Raw genomic sequence first — 21,759 nt, forward strand, 5'->3', positions numbered from 1 at the left:
ATATATGTAATGTATACGCCAATAAACGTACTTACTTTAATATCTGTACCTTAAACAGTTATCTCTTTAAAGCATGAAATTAGTAACTGATATATATCAAATGCATTTATGAAATTTTTTTTTATTTTAATAGCAAATTTTGTATGCATATTTTTTTTATCTATCAAAGGTTCCAAATTAAACCAATTATAATAAATTTCTCTATGTTTTCACATAATCAATTAGGTAACTGGTATTTTTTTTGAAACTTTAACTGTGCAAAAGTTTTTTTTTTAATTATCTGTACATGTACATGTCATAAATAAAAACATTTTATATTACATTTTAACTATGAATATTATAGAACTATTTTCTGGGAACATAAAGATAGACTAACAACGCTTCAGAGGCGACATCTTTTAAACCATACAATGTATACCGGTATATATTAAATTTAGTAAATTTCTCTATTAAGATCAAGACAAAGGCTGTCTGTGAACTTGCTGCTTAAAGACAGGAATGTGCTTAGAAAAGTAGCTGAACTGTTTGCGGCAATGTTTCCAGTAGTGTTACTAGCGATGTTTGCTACTAGTTATCAGCGCGGTTTCCGTAGAAAATATAATGCTTCTTTCAGACTTGAAGCAAACCTCATTTGCATAATAAAATGTTGATCCTGTAAGCTTGTTACAAACTTGCCACAAACTTGATTCAAACACAAAGACCCTGCATATGCTTGCTTGGTTTCCTTAGGTTCGTTGCAGAAAGCTTGCAGCAATATCTGAAGCAAGATTCCAGCAATGTCTAATGCAGTAAACGTTTGCAGACAAACAATATTTTGGTAATTATATACGCTGTCTTCAATTCGACAATCAGATACTAGTATATCGACGATATATCGTTGAGGTTTTATCCATTAACAACAGTTATTTTCATTCATATGCCGACTCTATATACATCCTCTATAAATACATGGACACTAGAGGTGTGATCAGATGCCACGACGGAGTAAGCACCCCCTATCGATTGGTCACACCTGTCGTATGCTCATTGTCATGATTAGAGAAACAGAATAATACGTCGATAATTCAGTGTTTAAAAAGCAGTTAGTATGAAAACATCAGTCAGCATTCGACCTAATGATAAATTGTACTTTCTGACAAGTTAATTATATTGAATCGAAATAAAAGATACCACAGAGTCTGTTTCATGTTTGGATGTTTGCTAAAGACGATAAGAGCCAACTAAGAACTAATTCGTCAAGTGAAATAACTTCGGCTAAAAGTAACCACCTTAAATGAATTATATAGAGATATTGCACAGGACTCAATACCTAAGTCTATTTAACAATACCAAAAAGGAGCAGAGCAAATACGGACCTCCGAAGCGTCAGAGGTGGGTCAGGTGCCATGGAGGAGTGAGCATCCCCTGCCGACCGGTGCTCCTTTTCATGATCGGGAAATAACAGAAAATCCGTTGTCAATTTAATGTGTTTATATGGACTAACAATAAGTATGAAAAACGTTAGTCAGCATTTGACTCAATGATAAATTGTATTAATTTGGTGACTGCAAGGTCATTGTATATCAACCATAGAACTTACGAAATGATGACTTTAGACGGGACTGTTGATATTCTTGTTTCATCAACTTGTTTGTCAATACTTTACCTCGTTTTAGAAATTTTACATACATATAGATCTAGCATGCTCTTGCATATCGAATTAGCTGAGAGATATTAACTCCGTATGCATGTGATGAAGGCATATTGCTGCATAAACTTTCTTTATTTAGTAAAATCCCGTTATCACCGGGAGATGATAATTACATCATCCTACTTATTCGATACTCAAGAAAATGCTAAGATTACAATCAATTCTTAAAACGAAGCAAGCTTCTGACAGATAAGTTTATGTTAGAGGGTTTTTGCAATCTCGTTCAAGTCAGCATTTTGTTCTTTCTATGCATAGTCGTTATATTGATCTTGTTACATCTTATACATGAATTATATAACATAGCACTGGGTATAATTTTGACTGATATTTATCATTCTATGAATTGTTATGTCTTTAAGTTAGATATCAATACTAGGAGCCCAGTCGACAGTGGCAGCTTAATTCTCTAGGGTACCTGATCCTATTTCGGAAATTCCGAGGATACTTGTCATATTATGTTCTGTTCTAAGTATTGTGTCGTTCGTGTTTTTTTTTGATAAATTACTGTTCCTAATTTTCATTCCATACGTATAAAGTAGTAAAAATCAGCAACACCAGGTCTATTTGTACTATTTTGTGCATTGTTGACTATTATAATACATGATGATGATTGCCACTAAATTTGCTTTGCAACAGTAATTTATATTTCGTTTGCTCTTTTCTAAACTCTAAATAGAAGGTAATTGTACGAGGAGGGTTTTTTTCAAAAATGAGAGTTTTACAGTTAATTTTGTAAGCGATGTATCATTTAAAGACTTGTTAACCCCACATCCCAACCCTTTTCCTTGTATTTATGTCAAGTTCACCCATTTTAATAGATTAATAATTACAAAATACACACAATCACATACACATTTAATAGAATGAGAATTTTTGAGCTAGGAGATTTCTCAGTTTTGGTCAAAGGTTTCTCAGAACATAAAAGATGTCAGTTATTTTCCCAGTTTTTTTCTTTCAGATGCTAGCTTCCTCAATCCGACGTATAGTAAATCTAAATCATTAAATTTTATTCAGTGGTAAAATAAGAGTTGCAGATAAGAGATGGGTACCCTTAAAACAAGAGGCCCATGGGCCTTATAGGTCACCTGAGCATTATGCAACAACTTTCCAGTGATTGAATTTGATTCATGTTTTAATCCAGATGCTATGGCATTTACAATTTTGAAAGAGGCCCCATTGATCATCATAACAATACACTTAGCAGCTGCTAAGTTTGTTTACTTAATACCCATAGGCAGGGTAGGGGAACAAAAAATGCATTTCAAGTAATCAGTAATATTTAGCATGATCAGTAATGCCCCAATCACACATGAACCCCTGAGTGTGGTTTCTTTCTGCATTGTTATCCTTAGGCCTAGATCCACACATTGCACAATTTTTGAAAAGGCACCCTTGCTTTTCAAAAATATTTGATTAATACCAAGGAGCATATTTCAAACAATTCATCTAGTTTCAGTATATAAGTACAGCACCCCCCTCCTTTATGGTACCCCTGACCCTGGGGCCTTGAAATTCACAATTCTGGAAGATAAGTACCCTTGCTCATCATAACTATATAGGTAGTTCATCTGCTTAATACCAAGGAACAGAGAAGAAAACTTTCAAAGATTCAATGTATTTTCTCTATATAATCAATAGAGCCCCGCCCTATCACTAGAACCCCTGACCCTAGGGCCATAAAATTCACAATTTTGGAAGAGGTATTCTTGCTCATCATAACTATGTAATTAGTTTATTTCATTCCTAGGAGCAGAGAAGAAGATTTTCAAAGAATTCATGTATTTTCACTATATAATCTATAGACCCTCCCCCCCTTACACCAGAACCCCTGACCCTGGGGCCATAAAATTCACAATTTTGGTAGAGGCACTCTTGCTCATCATAACTATGCACTTAGTTAGTTTATTTAATACCCAGGAGCAGAGAAGAAGATTTTCAAAGAATTCATGTAATTTCACTATTATAATCTATAGAGCCCCACCCTTACACCAGAACCCCTGACCCTGGGGCCATAAAATTCACAATTTTGGTAGAGGCACTCTTGCTCATCATAACTATGTACTTAGTAGGTTTATCTAATACCCAGTAGCAGAGAAGAAGATTTTCAAAGAAATAATGCAATTTCACTATATACTTATTTGGCCCCGCCCTAGCACTAGAACCCATGACCCCGGGGCCATGAATTTCACAATTTTGGTAGAGGACTCAATGCTGATTACAATTATGCAAACAGTTTGACTGCTTGATGTCCAGGAGTAAAGAAGAAGATTTTTAAAGATTGCACTAATTTTAGTGGTTTTTGCCCCACCCCCCAGGCCCCAGGGGGGCAGGGACCATGAAATTCAAAATTTTTGTTCCCCTTTACCCATAGATGCTTTGTGCCAAATTTGGTTGAAATTGGTTCAGTGGTTTCAGAGAAGAAGCTGAAAATGTTCAAATGTTAACGCACGACGAACGGCGGACGACGAACGACGACGGACGAAAAGTGATAGCAATAGGTCACCTGAGTTTACTCAGGTGACCTAAAAATGGGGAAAAAACGGCAGTGTCCATGTTTTGCTATGGGAAACCAAAATATGCGTCAGATCAGAAAGTAATTAGGAGGTCACAATGGCACTATATGAAAGATTCTGTGAAAGTCTCATTAATTTCAATCAGTGGTACAAAACGATTTGCAGATACATGTATGAGATGGGTACCCCAAAATGTAACATCCTGATCACTAGGGCTGGGTATTGGCCTGAGATTTCGTATTGCGATATATTGCGATATTTTTAACTGTATTGCGATATGTATTGCAATATTTTCAATGTAATTCAAAAGGCATTTTCTTACTATATTTACTTTAATTTACGTGCAGAATGTACATAACTATGATAAGTGACCAACACGAAAAAAAAAATCTTGTTGATTTCATATAAGTTATGCTCTAAAATACTCTCTCAAAACAACTTCTGTTTTACTGTTTGTCTTAACAACAAACTTTCACAAGTCAATTTTTATATTTTATGACAAAATTCCTTAATCTTAGCATATTGCTAATATATTGATATTACAAAATCGTATTGCGATACGATATTTGTTGTCATTGTATTGCAATATATTGAAATATCGATATTATTGCCCAGCCCTACTGATCACTGTAATTATACCTTACCCCTTTTCAAGCAAGGATACAAAAATTGTAGCAGTTCCAATTAATAAATATATTTACTACATGTAGGTATCCTTAAATGTGAATAAAGCAAGAAACATAATTTGTAGTAAAACCAGTTTATTGATGTGTGATAAACTTAATGAAAAATACAAACTTTGCACACCGACTGAAATCTGAATAAATGTATACAATGACCTTGATGGGCTACATTCTCAAGGAGAATGTGAAACGGAAAATTTAGTCATTCATATATTCAAAATTAATTAGGACAAATGCAAGACAGTTTATATGAAATAATATATTGGTATGAAATGTGTACAATTCATTCTCATATAAACTGAAAGACCATTCATTTCATAGTTTGAAGAAACTTGATTCAAAAATATAAATTAAATACATGATCAGAAACACATACTTCTATAAGCATGATAAGCGACTATTTTCCCTTTTATACCAAAAATCCTTAAATGAGTAAAATTAATTCTTTTAGATTATTTGTAACAGCTTTTGGTGTAGGTGATTTTTCTTATTCCTCCGATCTTTTTTTTTTCTTTAGAAACTGAAATCCTCAGTCTATAGATAAAAGTGGGCGGTGGTTGGGGCTGGGTGATGGGGATGAGTGATGGGGGAGGGTAATTGGGAGGGTTATAAAAAAGAAATTGACAAATCCAAAATTACTAAATATAGCCATATACAATCCAAGGTTTTTCACATCATTAAAAAATAATAATTAGCAGTAGGCTTATTAAATTGATTGAAAAATAATACTAGAAAAAGTGCAAATGCTTTACAGAGGTGTTCAAAATAAAATACATTTAATATTGGTAGTTTTAAGCATACATAATATTAACATGATTTCAAATGAAAAAAAATATCTTAAGGGGAATAAATAGCATCAGAAGAGCAAAGCACTAAGTATAGAATATACACGTTATTTATAAGATTTTTTTGGGCAGTTCCCTCTTGTTCACTCTGAATAAACAGTGAACTAAGAAAATGTTAAGTGAAATTTTTATAGTAGATGTTTACAGAAGAGTTCAAATCTCAATTTGATTTATTATTTCCAAATAGAGGAAATGTCAATTCCTCCAGAAAAAAATAATAAAACTGACATTACAAGGTATTTTGTCAAATGTTTCACAACCTATCAAGTGCTTGCTGTCTGATTACTTCTTTACATTTTTCTAGGGAAATTTTATTAAATGAAATTTTGGCCAGTTTCCATTTTGGAACTTTCATGCAAACATGTTATTCAAGTCTTAGATCATAATATAAGTTCAGTGCCACATAAAAATCTCCAAAATTTTCAACAAATGTCAGAAGTGTGAATGTTCAATTACCAGTAAATATACATGTCAGAGTACAAGCATGAATATGTATCAATGATATATGCACAATAAGGCCAGCATTTTTTTTATTTTTAGGTTTACAAACCCGCCGCTCAAGTTTTTGAATTTTCAGAAAAAAAATAAAATTGAGAAAAACAGAATTTTTTCTTTCCGATGTCAAATTTGAGTCGGGATCGAGATTTCAAATTTACGAACTCGTACTTCCGGTTTTAAATGCATGATGGCGGGTAATGAATGTAGTCCATAGCAGCACTAAAGGTTGGTTTAATGTAAATATTTATCGATAGGAGTGCCATTCAAAACGTTTCACCCGTTCTGAGAACAAATAAAATGCTGACGACTTTGTTGCACGATGACATTTTGGCGAGATAAATACGTATCCATATTCAAAAGTATCTGTCATCTGTCTGTAAATTATTTTCCTCCCACAGGTTTAAAACTGCCCATGGTAGCTATTATCAGAGACATTGTTTAGGTCTCTGTTATAGCTTACAGTCTTGTATCATTCTTCAGAAAAGGGTAGTTTATGCAGCAGATGTAATGAATAAAACTATCAGAGAAGTTAAGTTCATTTGAGGAAGAAATAAACAATAGCCTAGAGAAATAAAATATTTCAACTAATTAAAAAATAAACAAGTATAATCAAATATATACAGGCATGTAGTATCGTTTGTGTCAGCCAGAAAAGTTATTTTACAATTGATTGAAAAAAAATTCTATCCTACTCCCCAGTACTCCCTGTCTGTTTTATGAAAGGAATTATTATTTTAGGTCTCAAGTTAAGTATATTTTAGAACAATTTCAACACTTTCACCTAACACATATTGAAAACAAAAATGAAGATATATATTGAAAGAGTTTTAAAAAATAATTTTAAAAAAAATCTTTTTTTTTTGTCCAACATTACAAGACTTATAAATATCACTGGCCCCAACTGGTAGATGATGAAATAAACAAAGGTTTTATTTTCCCCTTTGTAACTATGTGTTCAGTTGCAAGGAGCCTGTTAGGAAAGCATAAAAAAGATTGAAGCAAAAATTAATGTAGAAAAGTCGATAATGTATCCCAAAAAGAATTTTATTTTTATTTTTATTTCCTCCTCGTACGGGACTTTTTCATTCTGATGTTCGTAAACCTAAAAATAAAAAAATGCTGGCCTAAATGAACAAATATTGAGGAAAGACATTAAAAGATACGTACAAATATTTCCTTTTTTCAGATTCAAAACTATTCTAAGTAAGACTAAAGATGGATGAAAGTAAAATTTGGAATGTTGTGATTTTAAATTAATTCATTCTTGTACATCCACTAGTTTTAAGCATATTCTTTGTCTAACACCAGAACTAAAACTACAAGCAGGTATGATAAATGGCATTTAAAATATACTGTGAAAATTTGTTTTTCAAAAAGAGAACACTTAAAATTCAAATTTAAACAATAAGGATTAATATTTTTCTGGGGGGATTTTTCAAACCTGTACATAGTTTCTTGTCAAATTAACTGGTTTAGATATCCACTAAACTTGTATTTAGCATATAAATGCACTGCACAATAAAATATTAAGTAACATGCATTAAAAATACATACGCTGTATATGCTAACATACAGATCAAAATTTTACCTGTATATGACATAAAATGGGCACTATTCTATAAACCATTTAGAATAAATACATTCATACACTCATCAACGACTCAGACATAAATAAATACAATAAATACATAATGGTAAGTACCACACAAAATGTCACCTGACTAGTATTTTAAATAGTTATGTAACAACAATTAGCAATAACTAATTAACAATCACCTCTTTTCCCATTCAATTCCATTGTAAAAATGACTTCCCTTCCAATATTTTTTTTTAGCAGAGAAGCACACATTTTGAGGGAAAAGGTATGTTAATAACTTAAAAGTATTTTGGAGGAAAAAATACCAATTCAATCACTGAAAGAAATGTTCCACAAAATTTCATTTTTGTAACATTACAAAACAAAAATCTGATTTGAAGTTTGAAAATCAAACCATTCGCCTCTGAATATCCAATAAATTTCTAACCCTGGAAATGGTTGTCAATACTGTCTATTGGATAGAAAGCTCGATGATAAATAATTTTTTTTCTGCAGGGCATCACGCTGGACGTGAAAATCATTATCGCAACTCAGACACAGACTGACCTGGGTCATGGCACATGATTGTAGAAAATACAACAAATTTTACATTCTACTGTAAAAAGTATTTTAAAAATCAGATTACATGTAACATGCATACCTAAGCCTCCTAGAATTGGTGTCATGAAACAATAATCGCAGTCCACAATGTTCATAGCTTGATAATTTATCCATAAAATCCTGTATACATGTACAAGATAAATTTGGCTAACTCTTACTTAAAAATGACATTTTCACCACATTTTTATGTTTGGTGCACTTTACTGATATCAAATAAGTAAAGAAATAATTTCTTCCTTTCACATTCACACAGACATGGCATCAAAGAAACTTCATATTTCCAGGAAATCTTTTAACAAGGTCAGTCTTCTTTTCTCTGCTACATCCATTTGGTTTTCTAGATCCTGTCAATTAGAAACATTTTTTTTTCAAATGCCTCTGAAAATTACATGCATACATTAGTAAAACCAGGTATTGTTAAGTACAGTGTACAGAGCTTTTTTTTTGTTTTAAAGGGATTCACTCAAAAGACATTTGAAGAAAATACAGTTTGTGTTTTTCTGATTTCCTATCTTTATTTCAATTTGAAATTTTTATTATGTTTTGAGTTTCAACAGAATTTCATAGCATAAAGCATTTAAAAATCTGTGAGCCAATGCTCACTAGTAATACCCCTGCTCTGATGTGAATATACACAATAATGCTCACAAACACAAGTTCAGTTATGGTAGATGCACTGATAAATTGGAAGCTGACATAAGATTCATACAAACATATATCCCATCATATGGCATGCCTCAACAAAGTATATGCTAAAATTTCAAACATCTGCAATGAGTAGCTGCAACATGAAAATAAAATCCTCTCCTTGTCCTGCTTAAATTAACATACCCCTCTATCTGTTATTTCTGCTCTCTCTACTTTCCAGGATAAGTTTTCAACTTCAGCCTCTAACTGTGCCTGTTGGTACTCAAACTGAAAATTGAGCATAGCCTCACATAAAAATACATTCAAAATTCTGGAATAGAAAATACAAGCAGTTAATGGTCCTAAAACTACAGTGAACCTTCAGATATCTGGACGCCAGATATCCGGATGCTTCAGAATTCGGACGATTTTTCATCAGAATAGAATTTAATTATGTTTTTTTGTCTTGTTTAACTGGTAATTCAGATATCCGGAAGCTTCACATATCTGGACAAATTGACTAGGAACCAAAGCGTCCAGATAAATGAGACTCCACTGTATTCACAATATAATTTACATCAGGAGTTTTTGTATGTATGTATTGAGGATATGAGATGTTCAGTCTTTTAATTCATACATACCAACTGTTTCCTGGCCCCTTTTTCCATGTAGTAGGCATATGGATATGTATACTGAAGAGTGTACCGGCACTGAAAAAATAAAGGAAAAGTATGTGATTGCTTAGGTCACAGAATCTTGAAAATCGATATAAAATGGTCCCAAATCTTGGCTGGTTTGCTGCTTGTTATTTTTCTCAAACAACAGCACTGTTGCATCTTTTTGAGCAGTGTGGCAACCTTCCTTTTTGAGCAGTGTTGCAGCTCATCTTTATTGAGCAGTGTGGTGACTTACCTTGTAAATCAGTGTGGTAGCTTTCCATTTTGAGCTGTGTGGTAGCTTTCCGTTTTGAGCAGTGTGGTGGCTTATTTTTTGAGCAGTATAGCAGCTTATCTTTTTGAGCAGTGTGGTGGCTTATCTTTTTGAGCAATGTGATGACTTACATTTTTAAGCAGTGTGTTGGCTTACCCTTTTGTGCAGTGTGGTGGCTTACATTTTTGAGCAGTGTGGTGGCTTACCATTTTGAGCAGTGTTATGGCATACCTTTTTGAGCAACGTGATGACTTAAATTTTTGAGCAGTGTGTTGGCTTACCTTTTTGAGCAGTGTGGTGGCTTACCTTTTTGAGCAGTGTGGTGGCTTACCTTTTTGAGCAGTGTGGCGGCATCCAGTAAATACTGCCAGTCTATCCAGGTGCCTGTGTTCTTCATGACCTTGTCTTGGATCTTTGAGGTGATTCTTTGTAGAGTTTGTTCCTCCAGCTGGAGACTTTTAGCATGGTTCTCATACTACAACATAATTTATGTGAAAAATTAAGATCACTGATTCTTAAATACAGGAATTGTCATCTAGCTACATATTTAAGCTACTTGTTCACAATTTTTGAAAGATGTTTTTCACTTGCCTGGAATCTATATTTCAAGTTGTGCATATTTTTATGACATTACATTGTACATACATTTTTAGTTTGATCTCTGCAACAAGAATCTTTTCCAAACAACTTCTGTAGCAAATGGGGTATAGCATTTTCATACATATAGTGTTATTTGAAATAGCTGCCCCTTTTCTTCTTTATCTCTCTCCTTGCCTTGTATACACAGTATTATTTTTTTTGCTATAAATTAAGACTTTCTTCTTTATTTATAGCGATATACAGTTTCTACATACCCTTTCAAAGTAGAAGAGATATTTTTTGAGGGCTTCCCGTGCCTGGGCATGGACTGACTCGTTAGCAATGTTAGGGTTCTCCTTGTAGCGGCTACACTCATAGTACTCACTGCCGTGGGCCTTCCAATCACCCAGGCACATCCAACAGAAGTCAAACTTGCATTTTGTACATTGCTAAAACAAAAAGTTCAGGAAAAACTAGTGTTATTGAATTCCACAAAAAAAAAAAAAATGCTGTCAAATTAAATATGCACAAGTGTTTTATATTAAATTTTATTTTAATCTCTGTTTCAGCCATTATTTGAAAAGTGGAATTGCAGATTTTCAACTTTTCATGAAATGCACTTACCATGTGATTACAACCTCCATTTTTTTCTATACAGACGTGACACTTGGGGCACTGAAAAAAAGAAAAGAAATGACAGTCAAACTTCCTAACTCATTTTCAGACATACAACCAATTCAGGTATCAAATCAACACATTTAAACTCCAATTTAGATTCAAAGTGAAGCAGTGTTTATTAACGTACATCTTTGGTGTGAGCACTGATGTAATTGGCGGTCTCGGAATCGTCAGCACACTTAGTCAACCACTTTTTGATTGTTCCACAATCAGTGGGAGCGTGGTAGTCTATACCACAACGAAAACTGGAAAAACAAATTAAAAAAAAAAATAAATACTCAAAAGCCCCTACATTATTTATAGGTTTTTATGTTTTTTAATAATCTTACATATATGTTCCTCGTGTAAATTTGCATATTGCAAAATGTTTTGATTTTCCAAAGAAATTCATAACACAATTTGAATGAAATGATGACATCATGTGCCTTTGTATTTATTTAACAGTAACCTGTCTCTATTTGAGTAAACTTAATACTTTGAATTCTATTCAATTTACTCAACTCCATATAAGTGAGATCATTCAGCTTGAATATGACAGGAAAATATTTTCATTAATTTTTCTCATTTTCAGATAATCATATATGTGAATTTTTTTCCCCTTAATGGACATAAATAATTAAAGATCTCCAGCAATTTTATGTTAACTTATTCTCTTTTATTGATTTTGAAGAGAAGTGAAGTCCATAATATTAACAACCTGTTTAACTCATCTCTTACCAAAATGTGGTTTTGCAGTGACTGCATTCCACTTTCTTTGACTTCAGTTCCTTAGATCTAACCACCACAGAACAATTTGGACCAGGGCAAAATCTTAACTCTGGGTGGGCCTGGAAATGCAGAAATTTTTTTATAACTTTACCATGTTTTCACAAACAAAATAAATAAAAACAGTGTTACAAATAGTTATTAACTCACTTCATCCTAAAATGTCAATTATAAAGTATGAATTTTTCAAACAAAAACCTCAACATGGTCCGTGAAGGACAACTGTGTATATTTGTCTCGTAGCTCAGGTTTGGATAAAGCATTGCAAAGGAAGTCTTCTGGAACTAGAATATGGCAGTCCTTCTGCATGCATTCAATGCCTAGGAACAAAAAGAATACACTGTATAAGTCTCGGACAGATTTCTCCGACAAAGATAATTTTCAGAGAGCTAAAACATACATTAAGACATTTCAGTTCAATCCTTGTGTTTTCAACTTCAGAAAAGATAAATGTAAATGTTATCACTTGCAAATCAAATATTGAAATGATTTATAAAGAAAAAAGGATAATTTCTGCATGACTTCAAGTTACTTTAAGAAAAGGAAGAAAAAAAAATTCTAAGAAATTCGATAGAAAATGTAAAGTATACTTTCATATTTTAACTCTTTACAACTTACTGAATTGTTATGCAACATACACTTAATGTTCAAGTCATAGAAATATGACGTTACCATTTCCCCGCAAGCACTTTATACATGTAGCATGGTACAAGTTTCTCTAAAGTTTAGCGTAAAAAATATTATGACGTATATTTTTATAAGAAAATACCTTTTCTTAATTTATGAGATTTATGCAAGTTAAAAATATATGGAATTGGGTGATAAATTGAAGATTAAAAGAACTTTTTAAAAGTGCATGAAAATGTGCGATTGCGGGGAAGCGATATAGCGTGATTTTGCGTTTGAAAAATGAAATGGTATATGCATTAAAATGTGTGACTACGGGAAGGGGGTTAAAAGGAATTTCCCTATATTACACTAACAGTCAGGTGCAAATCAATTCCCCTAATGCATTCTAATAAAGAAAACTTTTATTCCAAAAAACAGCTTTTTATTCAACAAATGTGTCTAAATCATGACTGTGGAACAGGGTAAAGAGTATGCTTGATCTGAACTTGTAAATTCACCTGTGGTGATTCCCTGTTTGATTTGTATCTGGAAGTACAAATCCCAGCAGTTTTTACAGAAGATGTGTCCACATGTCAGACAGCTGAATGTTTTAGATGGAGCCTGTTCAAAACAGACACTACATTCCTTCTGACCCCCCACAGCTTCATCCTGAAAATTATAATGTTCATATGTGAGTCATTCTTGAAATTGTCAACATATAGTTAGACTAAAATTGCTTTTTACTTAACATACTGATGCTTTTAAGGAGTCATGTAATCTGGTCAAGATATAAAATGTTTTTGATTCCAATCTAGCTTGAAACACAAAATTTGATTGGTTAGGAAGTCGGGTGTTAATTTCCATACACCTAACTTAAGCCGGAGGTAAAGAACATGACGCCACAATGCAGAGTTTCTCTTTGATAAAAAAAACTGGAGGATTTTATACATCCTCAGGAGAGAACTTATAGTAATACAGGTATAAGCAACTTGTAATGTCCAATCAAATTACGGAATTTGATTTTATCTAATAAAATATTGATCAAATTAACCTGAAAAACTAATAATGTTCCACAAATTCCTAACCTTCTTGAATATAACTTCTATTTTTATTATCATGATTATACCAGTATATTTTCCACATTACAATACTTAAATTTATTGATTTTTTTTCTATTCACAAGATATATGATTAATAATAATATTTATATATTATATTGTATTGTGTAATTTGCAAAGACTTTACCTGGTGTTTAATAGCAGGCATGATCTTGGAGTCTACCAACAACTTTGAAGGACTTTTCTTGTGTCTGTAATTTACAATTATCATTACCAATAATAGACAAAAGAAAAATAATTCCTACATGAATTTGAAGAACTGATAATATTCCATCTTTTGAATTTCCTTGAAAAGAATAATGTTGTAGGCAAGCTTTTTTACTTCTAATCTGATTATAAATTTACAAGTAAACTCATACAGTCTTCGAGTTTATAAAGTGCCACTAATTTCTTCAAACACAACCAAGAGCAACACTTTATATTTCAATATGTATTTTGATGTAAATGTATTGAAGTGCAATTTCACAAAACTGACTTCATTCAGCATGTTCAGAGTATGATTCAATCAAGCTTGCAAGTTTTCACTTTGCTGAGCACATTAAGTCTGTATTAAATCAAACGTAGATGACAATTGACCAACAAATTATTTGCAAATTCTTTCCTAGTAGAAACTTACTGTTCAATAATGGAATCTTTCTGCCAACCATGAACTTGTAGCAGCATTTTGGCAAGGTATGGATCAATCTGAAAAGAATCAAGAAAGAAAATCAAAATACCACTAAAACTTATAAATCAAGACATATATAATTACTACTGATGTCAAATCGGTCAATTTTTGATACTCGGTTACTCGGACGTTTTTCCGATCGAGTACCCGGGTACTCGGTAAAAGTGTAAATAAATATGATCAAGTTAATTGATAACTGTAAAACATTGTAAACTCTTGTAGAAATAAAACCGATGGGAGGTTACCTGTAAATGCGTTGTAACAATTATGACCACTTTGTAACCGACGAAATTTAATCTAACATTTTTTTAAGTTCAATTTATTTATCAGATAAATACGAGAAATAAAATCAGAAATGGTTCACAGTGTTTTTGTTTAAAAAATAAATAAATCTGTTCCGTAATTGTAATGTAACTCTTTAGTGCGTTTGATGTCCAAGTGATAAGTTGTCTGAGCTATATGTACGGTATAAACTTGATCAAGTTATCCTATAACAGAGCGGATATATACGATCTTCGTACACTTTTTGATCCTAGATTTCATAGAATTACAATACGGTATGTTGTAGTTTGGAGCAACGATGGACATAAGATTTTTAAAGCATTTGCCTTCAACCATTTGCATTAATTGGCATGTAATCAAATGCATCCAAATCAACAATCGCACGTGCAATATCGTCTGTCTTTTTCCCGAGAATTTACGGCTTCTTGGAGAATTGACAAAATTATTTAATTTGTTTAAATATAATGGACCTTAAACGATGTTCAATGAAAACAAATAATTAAAGCAAACTAAATATAAGGGAAGACGACAGTCGAAGGTGAGAAAAGCCCGGGTAGGTACATCAGGTGTTTGGTCACGGTAATTACTGTATAAACACTGCCACAAGCGATAACGGTCATTTAGAGGCATAGAAAACCCTAATTACTGTATATACAAGTGCAATGAACATTTTACGTTTTAAAACCGATGTTTTAATGCATTAATAAGTAAGCTTAGAAATATTTTAAAATATACATCCGAGTAACCGAGTACCGATTTTAGTATTCGATACTCGGTCGTCCGATCGAGTACCCGGTTAACCGGGTACTCGTTGACATCCCTAATAATTACAAATGCTTTTATAGCAAATAGTGCATACATTTGTGGCAAGAAGACAGAAATTCATGTACTAGTATTTTCTTCTTCCTGCTATTTAGTGAGTGCAAAGCAATCGGCAATCCTCGGCTGACTCCGCTATGCTCCATTCAAACCTCGGATGTGATTAGTGGAGGAATACGCATCAGATCCATACATTTCTCCGCCGGAAACTGCCTTATCACTCATTTCATATTTTCGCTCTGCATAACGTTCTTCGAAAATGTTTCTTAATTTGAGCAATTCTTTATCGTAAACAGGTTTTGATTACAACCTCATGTTAGTAGACTTCAGAAGCAAGAAAAATCTGTTGAGTGTGCCACAAAATAACTTCGATTTCAAATGTATGACATTTGAAAAAAATTTGAATAAGATCACATGACTGAATCAGCAAGATGGTTAGATCACCGTTGACGTCCGAGGTTATGTGCGAGGTACGAGTCATCCAAGGAAATCCGAGTGAGTGCTAAGAGTTACTTATACCCTAACTTTCAATTTCCATCAAACAGTGTAAATACAGAGACAATTGTATAAATACTTTATTTGAAAATAAACAAAACAAATTACAATTCACTAATTTACCTTAAGTGCTCTACAGAGTACCTCCACCTCCTCATTAAGTAAACGCTCGACATCTTCCACTTGCAGAAGTTCATATTCAAAGTACTCCGGGTCCTCGCTTTTCTTTGGTTTATCTATGTCAAGGTCATCAGTGTCGTTGTCATAGTAACCTCCGTAATCATAATCATCGTCATCCATATGATCGGAGTGATCATAATCTGAGTCGTCTGACATAGACATCTGCCAAGAAAAAAAATTTTCAGTGTTGGAAAATATATAGTACACATATTTTCAAATGAAAATAAAAATCTAATTTCATCATTGGCTTTTCCTTGTTTGGAATTAATTTGTCAACAGTATATTCTAAGTTTTGGCAATTTTCTGGTCATTAAAGTGAACTAATAACTTGTCGTTTTTTCCAAACCAACAGTTTTTTCCAACAACACATATAGAATGTTTAGCAGTCAGAGTATCATATCTATTTAAGAAATTCTCATTAGAGAAGTGGACAGGCTTTCCCCTACATCCCTTCTCTTTGCAAGCAGTCATGTTAGTTGAACTGTAGGCCGTCATCAATTCTACATTTATACATTATCCAAAATAACAAAATGACTGCTTGGGCAGAGAAGTGGATGTAGGTAAACGCCCCTCTAAATAGAATACTATTTAACGAGGCCGAGTCTAATTATTTCTGCCCTAGGGATTTTGACAATTTTTTGATAATTAATTTTTACTGTTATATTTATTGTTTCAGGATTAAAAAATCGAATGTTTACCACCCCGATTTCTTAGTGGGCCATCTTAAATGTTGTCAAACTTTATTATTGGACCCTATGGGAATTTGTTGGAAAATCGCCAAATTATTACATTTTTTCCATATTTTTTGTACTTCTGCCCTAGGGATTTCCTTTTCATTCAAGTAATTGAAAGTAAATGTAAAAAGTCACCAAATTGTGAAATTTCAAAAAAGTTCACCATCTCGTTTGGTCTAGGTAGTAATTACTAAGTTTATTTTTTCGAAGCCAAATACCTCTAAAATTGCCATATTACAGTATAAATACATATTTTGCTGATGAATTATCAGTGCATACAATTTTTTTCGGCATAAATAGCAATTTTTAATCTTCTAGTATGTCTCTTAGGAAGTTATGTCATCAGTTTTTAGTATAATATCAATGGACGTCTTGAACATACAAGCGAGTCCTGCGTCATTCTTCAGCGTCATGCATTGCTTACAAAATCTGAAAATGGTGACGTTGTCAGAGCCATTTCAACGTTCTTTTTTCAATAATTGTCGTAAAATCACATTTCAGATCAGTAGGAGTTACAAATAATGTTAATTTTGTATTAAAATTAAAATAATTTTCAAAGGTGTACTGTCACAGAAATGACTGCATGAAATTAAAAAGCTGCGCAAAGTGATGCGCACTCGAATTAGACTCGGCCTCGTTAACACTTCCCACAAAAATCAGGGAAGTTGCGTCCAAAAAAATCTTTCATATTCAACTACTTATCTGTGTAGTATAATTAGATTATATACAGATTTTTGATATCAAAAAAATCATACCAACATAAAATTGAAAAATGATTCGACCCAATTCTTCGTATTACATTATTGTATAGAATGAATCCCAACAACTTGTGAGGCTGTTTGTAAAGAGTTCATACTTAGGCTAATATGATGGCAGCAGACAGGCAGAAGACAAACAAGTTCTAATTTTGCGAGTGGCACAATTATTTAACAAGTTTTTGCAGTAGTAAGTATAAATATGTTACATCACTACCTAAAACATTTTTATAAAGAATTCATAATTGATTTTACGCGAGAAAAATCCAGCTGATCAGGACAATGGTTTCCAATATTAGATGACGCAAATCAACACTATATTTTTCATCAGAGTATTGAAGTCTGCTCTAATGCAATGAATTTATTAATTTATCACTTAAATTACCAAAGGAACCCCCTTTTGTTCTCAAAATATCTGAGTAAATACATGAAAAAGGTATACAAACCTTCGTTACTTTTCAACACAATAGAATGTTTAGTACGGAAATGACGTCAAGTTGACACTAGCTTTAATAGCTTGTACCTCAACTGTTTCGATATAGAGAACTGTTGCTCAAATAGAAAACGATGTCACAGAAAACTGTACGATAATTGTGCAGAAAGTGCAGAAAAAATATGAAATTCAAAATGATAATTATGAAAAAAATTTGAATAACAAAATCATCTCAATTACCCCCCCCCCCCGGAACAGAATGTGCAGTAGAAAACGCTCAAAAATATACCAGGCTGCAGCTAGCAGCCAATAACGGCAGCCACTAAGCCCGTAGAAGCTAGCAGCCAATAAGGAAATTCATCAAAGAACTGAGAGTACTGAGAGACAGCACTGTTTTTAATACTTTATTTTAGATAATTAAGGGTTAATGAATGGATAATTAAAGCGAAAATTAATTATGTAATAAATCAGACACTCGGAGGCAGTAAGGCTCACCTGAAAAAATGTTCTTTTTTTGAAACTAAAAAAAAATAGAAATAAATTACTCAATCATCTTAGTCCACTTCATCAAACAAGCACTAAGACAGTCATGTTTAACTACTTCAAGAAGAATGCCTTTTCAACTCTTTCAGCGACCTCAAGAATATGACAGGGCCAATAAGCTAACCTGAAATTGGTTACTCTATCGATTGTAAACTGAAAAATTACAGTGTAAACTACGTTGAAGTATGTCTCGAACATTATAATCCGGGCAACTTTAAGGGTCTTTAAGACTATTGATAACCGTTATCAGTAATAAGTGGTGGTGGTGCCACCAAGTGGTTCCAAGAGCATTTTTAATATAAGAGGCAGGTATTACACCCATGATTTATAAAGTGCCCACCATATCGTAACTAAGGCAAGGTAGAAGGACCCCAGGACTTCTGTTTCCTGCTATAAGAACGGGTTTGTAGTGGTACCACCAGGTTGTGCCAAGTGCGTAGAGTATATTTCAAGCAATCAATTGTCATCAATTATTGGCCACTTGAACAAACTATCACTGGGGATGGATTAAGGGCCTTAGGAAGTATCCCTTGTCAACCTTTCAAAGGGTCCCAGGGACCACAAAGGGCTAGTAGGCAAACCTGGACGTTGGCTTTTACATTATATCCCGAAAAAAACCTATTAGAGAACAGCTATTCTTTGAAGACATAGTGTCAACCAATGATTATTGGGGCAAGGTAAAGGGCTTTTACAGATATCATTTCCCACTTTCAATATGGGGCTGTAGTGGTACCACCAAGTGGTGCCAAGTGGCTGGGGCATATTTAAAGCATTCATTTGCCATGTATTATTGTGCACCTGGACAAACTATCACTGGAATGGGTTCAGGATCTTAGGGGGGATATCCTTTGACAGAGTTCTGTAGAGTCCCAGGGTCTGGAAAGGGCCAGCAAGATTACCTGAACTTTGCTGTTTTTTTTCATAATTGCATATTGAAAACAGAAAAAAGTCATATATTATACCCCTTATCTTTCAAGTGTTCACCAAATGATTATTGGGGCAAGGTAGAGGGGTCCTAGGGCTATCATTTCCCACCTTCAAAATGGGGCTGTAGTGGCACCACCAAGTGGTGCCAAGTGGCTGGGGCATATTTCAAGCATTCATTTGTCCTCCATATCTGGGAACCTGAACCATCTTTCACTGGGGATGGGTTAAGGGTCTTAGGGGGTATCCCCTGACAAAGTTTCAAAAAGTCCCAGGGGCTGGGTAGGGTCGGTTAGCTAACCTGAACTTTGATGTTTTTTCATCATTGCATATTGTGAAACGGGAAATGGTCAGCTATTATACGCCTTATCTTTGAAGTGTTCACCAAATGATTATTTGGGCAAGGTAGAGGGGTCCTAGGGCTATCATTTCCAACCTTCAAAATGGGGCTGTAGTGGCACCACTTGGTGGTGCCAAGTGCGTGGGGCATATTTCAAGCTCATTTGTCTTCCATTTCTGGGAACCTGAACCATCATTCACTGGGGATGGGTTAAGGGTCTTAGGGTGTATATCCTGTCAAAGTTTCAAAGGGTCCCAGGGGCTGGGAAAGGCCGGTCAGCTAACCTGAACTTTGATGTTTTTTCATCATTGCATATTGTGAAACGGGAAAAGGTCAGCTATTATACGCCTTATCTTTGAAGTGTTCACCAAATGATTATTGGGGCAAGGTAGAGGGGTCCGAGGGCTATCATTTCCAACCTTCAAAATGGCGCTGTAGTGGCACCACCAAGTGGTGCCAAGTGGCTGGGGCATATTTCAAGCATTCATTTGTCCTCCATTTCTGGGAACCTGAACCATCTTTCCCTGGGGATGGGTTAAGGGTCTTACGGAGTATATCCTCAAAGTTTCAAAGGGTCCCAGGGGTTGGGAAAGGCCGGTCAGCTAACCTGAACTTTGATGTTTATTCATCATTGCATATTGTGAAACGGGAAATGGTCAGCTATTATACGCCTTATCTTTGAAGTGTTCACCAAATGATTATTGGGGCAAGGTAGAGGGGTCCTAGGGCTATCATTTCCAACTTTCAAGATGGGGCTGTAGTGGCACCACCAAGTGGTGCCAAGTGCGTGGGGCATATTTCAAGCATTCATTTGTCCTCCATTTCTGGGAACCTGAACCATCTTTCACTGCAGATGGGTTAAGGGTCTTAGGGGGTATCCCCTGACAAAGTTTCAAAAAGTCCCAGGGGCTGGGTAGGGTCGGTTAGCTAACCTGAACTTTGATGTTTTTTCATCATTGCATATTGTGAAACGGGAAAAGGGCAGTTATTATACGCCCTTTCCTTGAAATGTTCATTAAATGATTACTGGGACAAGGTAGAGGAACCCTAGGGCTATCATTTCCCACTTTCAAAATGGGGCTGTAGTGGCACCACCAAGTGGTGCCAAGTGCGTGGGGCATATCTCAAGCATTCATTTGTCCTGCATTATTGGGCACATGAACCAACTATCACCGGGTATGGGTTAAGGGTCCTAGGGGGTACCCCCTGTCAATGTTTCCATATGTCCCAGGGGCTGGGAAGGGCCTGTTAGCTAACCTGAACTTTGAGGTTTTTCATAATTGTACATGTATATTGTGAAACGGAAAAAGGTCAGCTATTATACGCTTTATCTTTGAAGTTTTTACCAAATGATTACTGGGGCGATGTAGAGGGGTCCTAGGGCTATCATTTTCCACTTTCAAAATGGGACTGTAGTGATACCCCTAAGTGGTGCCAAGTGTGTGGGTATATTTCAATCATTCATTTGTGCTGCTTTATTGGGCACCTAAACCAACTATCACCGAGGATGGGTTAAGGGTCTTAGGGGGTATCCCCTGTCAACGTTTAAAAACGTCCCAGGGGCTGGGATTGGCCGGTTAGTTAACCTGAACTTTGAGGTTTTTCATCATTGTATATTGTGAAACGGGACAAGGTTAAGCTATTATAGGCTTATTCTTAACTTATGTCACCTATAACTTCAACATTATCTGTCAAACTGAACGCGACATTTGTCACAAATTTTTAAACAAAGTATAGACACGGCAGTTCTATTGTATCCTAGGCTTTCAATTATTAACTCGACCGTTCAAAGTTGAAACCAATCGAAATAATTTGTTTTTACAAAAAATCTGCAATTTTATTGTACAACAATCTT

General features: G+C 34.3%; 1 protein-coding gene across 1 annotated transcript; it reads right to left on the reverse strand.

Annotated features, from left to right (window-relative positions):
• Positions 1-7,516: 7,516 nt before the first annotated feature.
• On the reverse strand, positions 7,517-18,170 carry LOC134276490 (potential E3 ubiquitin-protein ligase ariadne-2-like). Its single transcript, XM_062758740.1, has 14 exons — positions 18,111-18,170; positions 16,119-16,337; positions 14,349-14,416; positions 13,860-13,923; positions 13,133-13,283; positions 12,204-12,325; positions 11,958-12,067; positions 11,368-11,485; positions 11,187-11,237; positions 10,838-11,011; positions 10,315-10,458; positions 9,695-9,763; positions 9,258-9,341; positions 7,517-8,770 (listed from the first exon to the last, which is right to left on the reverse strand). The coding sequence occupies exons 2-14, from the start codon at positions 16,335-16,337 to the stop codon at positions 8,699-8,701; spliced, it is 1,446 nt and encodes a 481-aa protein (XP_062614724.1). The 5' UTR covers positions 18,111-18,170; the 3' UTR covers positions 7,517-8,698.
• Between the last annotated feature and the right edge of the window lie 3,589 nt (positions 18,171-21,759).

The sequence above is a fragment of the Saccostrea cucullata genome, unplaced genomic scaffold, assembly GCF_032062105.1.
Source record: "Saccostrea cucullata isolate Sc308-1 unplaced genomic scaffold, CSIRO_AGI_Scuc_v1 ctg580, whole genome shotgun sequence".
Lineage (NCBI taxonomy): Eukaryota > Metazoa > Mollusca > Bivalvia > Ostreida > Ostreidae > Saccostrea > Saccostrea cuccullata.

Bases quoted from the DNA above. Each gene is read 5' to 3' on its own strand.
- LOC134276490 (XM_062758740.1), bottom strand. From the start codon at position 16,337: ATGTCTATGTCAGACGACTCAGATTATGATCACTCCGATCATATGGAT. The intron at 11,238-11,367 runs GTACGTTAATAA...TCTTTTTTTCAG, and splicing joins TCAGTGCTCACACCAAAGAT to TGCCCCAAGTGTCACGTCTG. The intron at 10,459-10,837 runs GTATGTAGAAAC...ATTATGTTGTAG, and splicing joins ATCTCTTCTACTTTGAAAGG to TATGAGAACCATGCTAAAAG.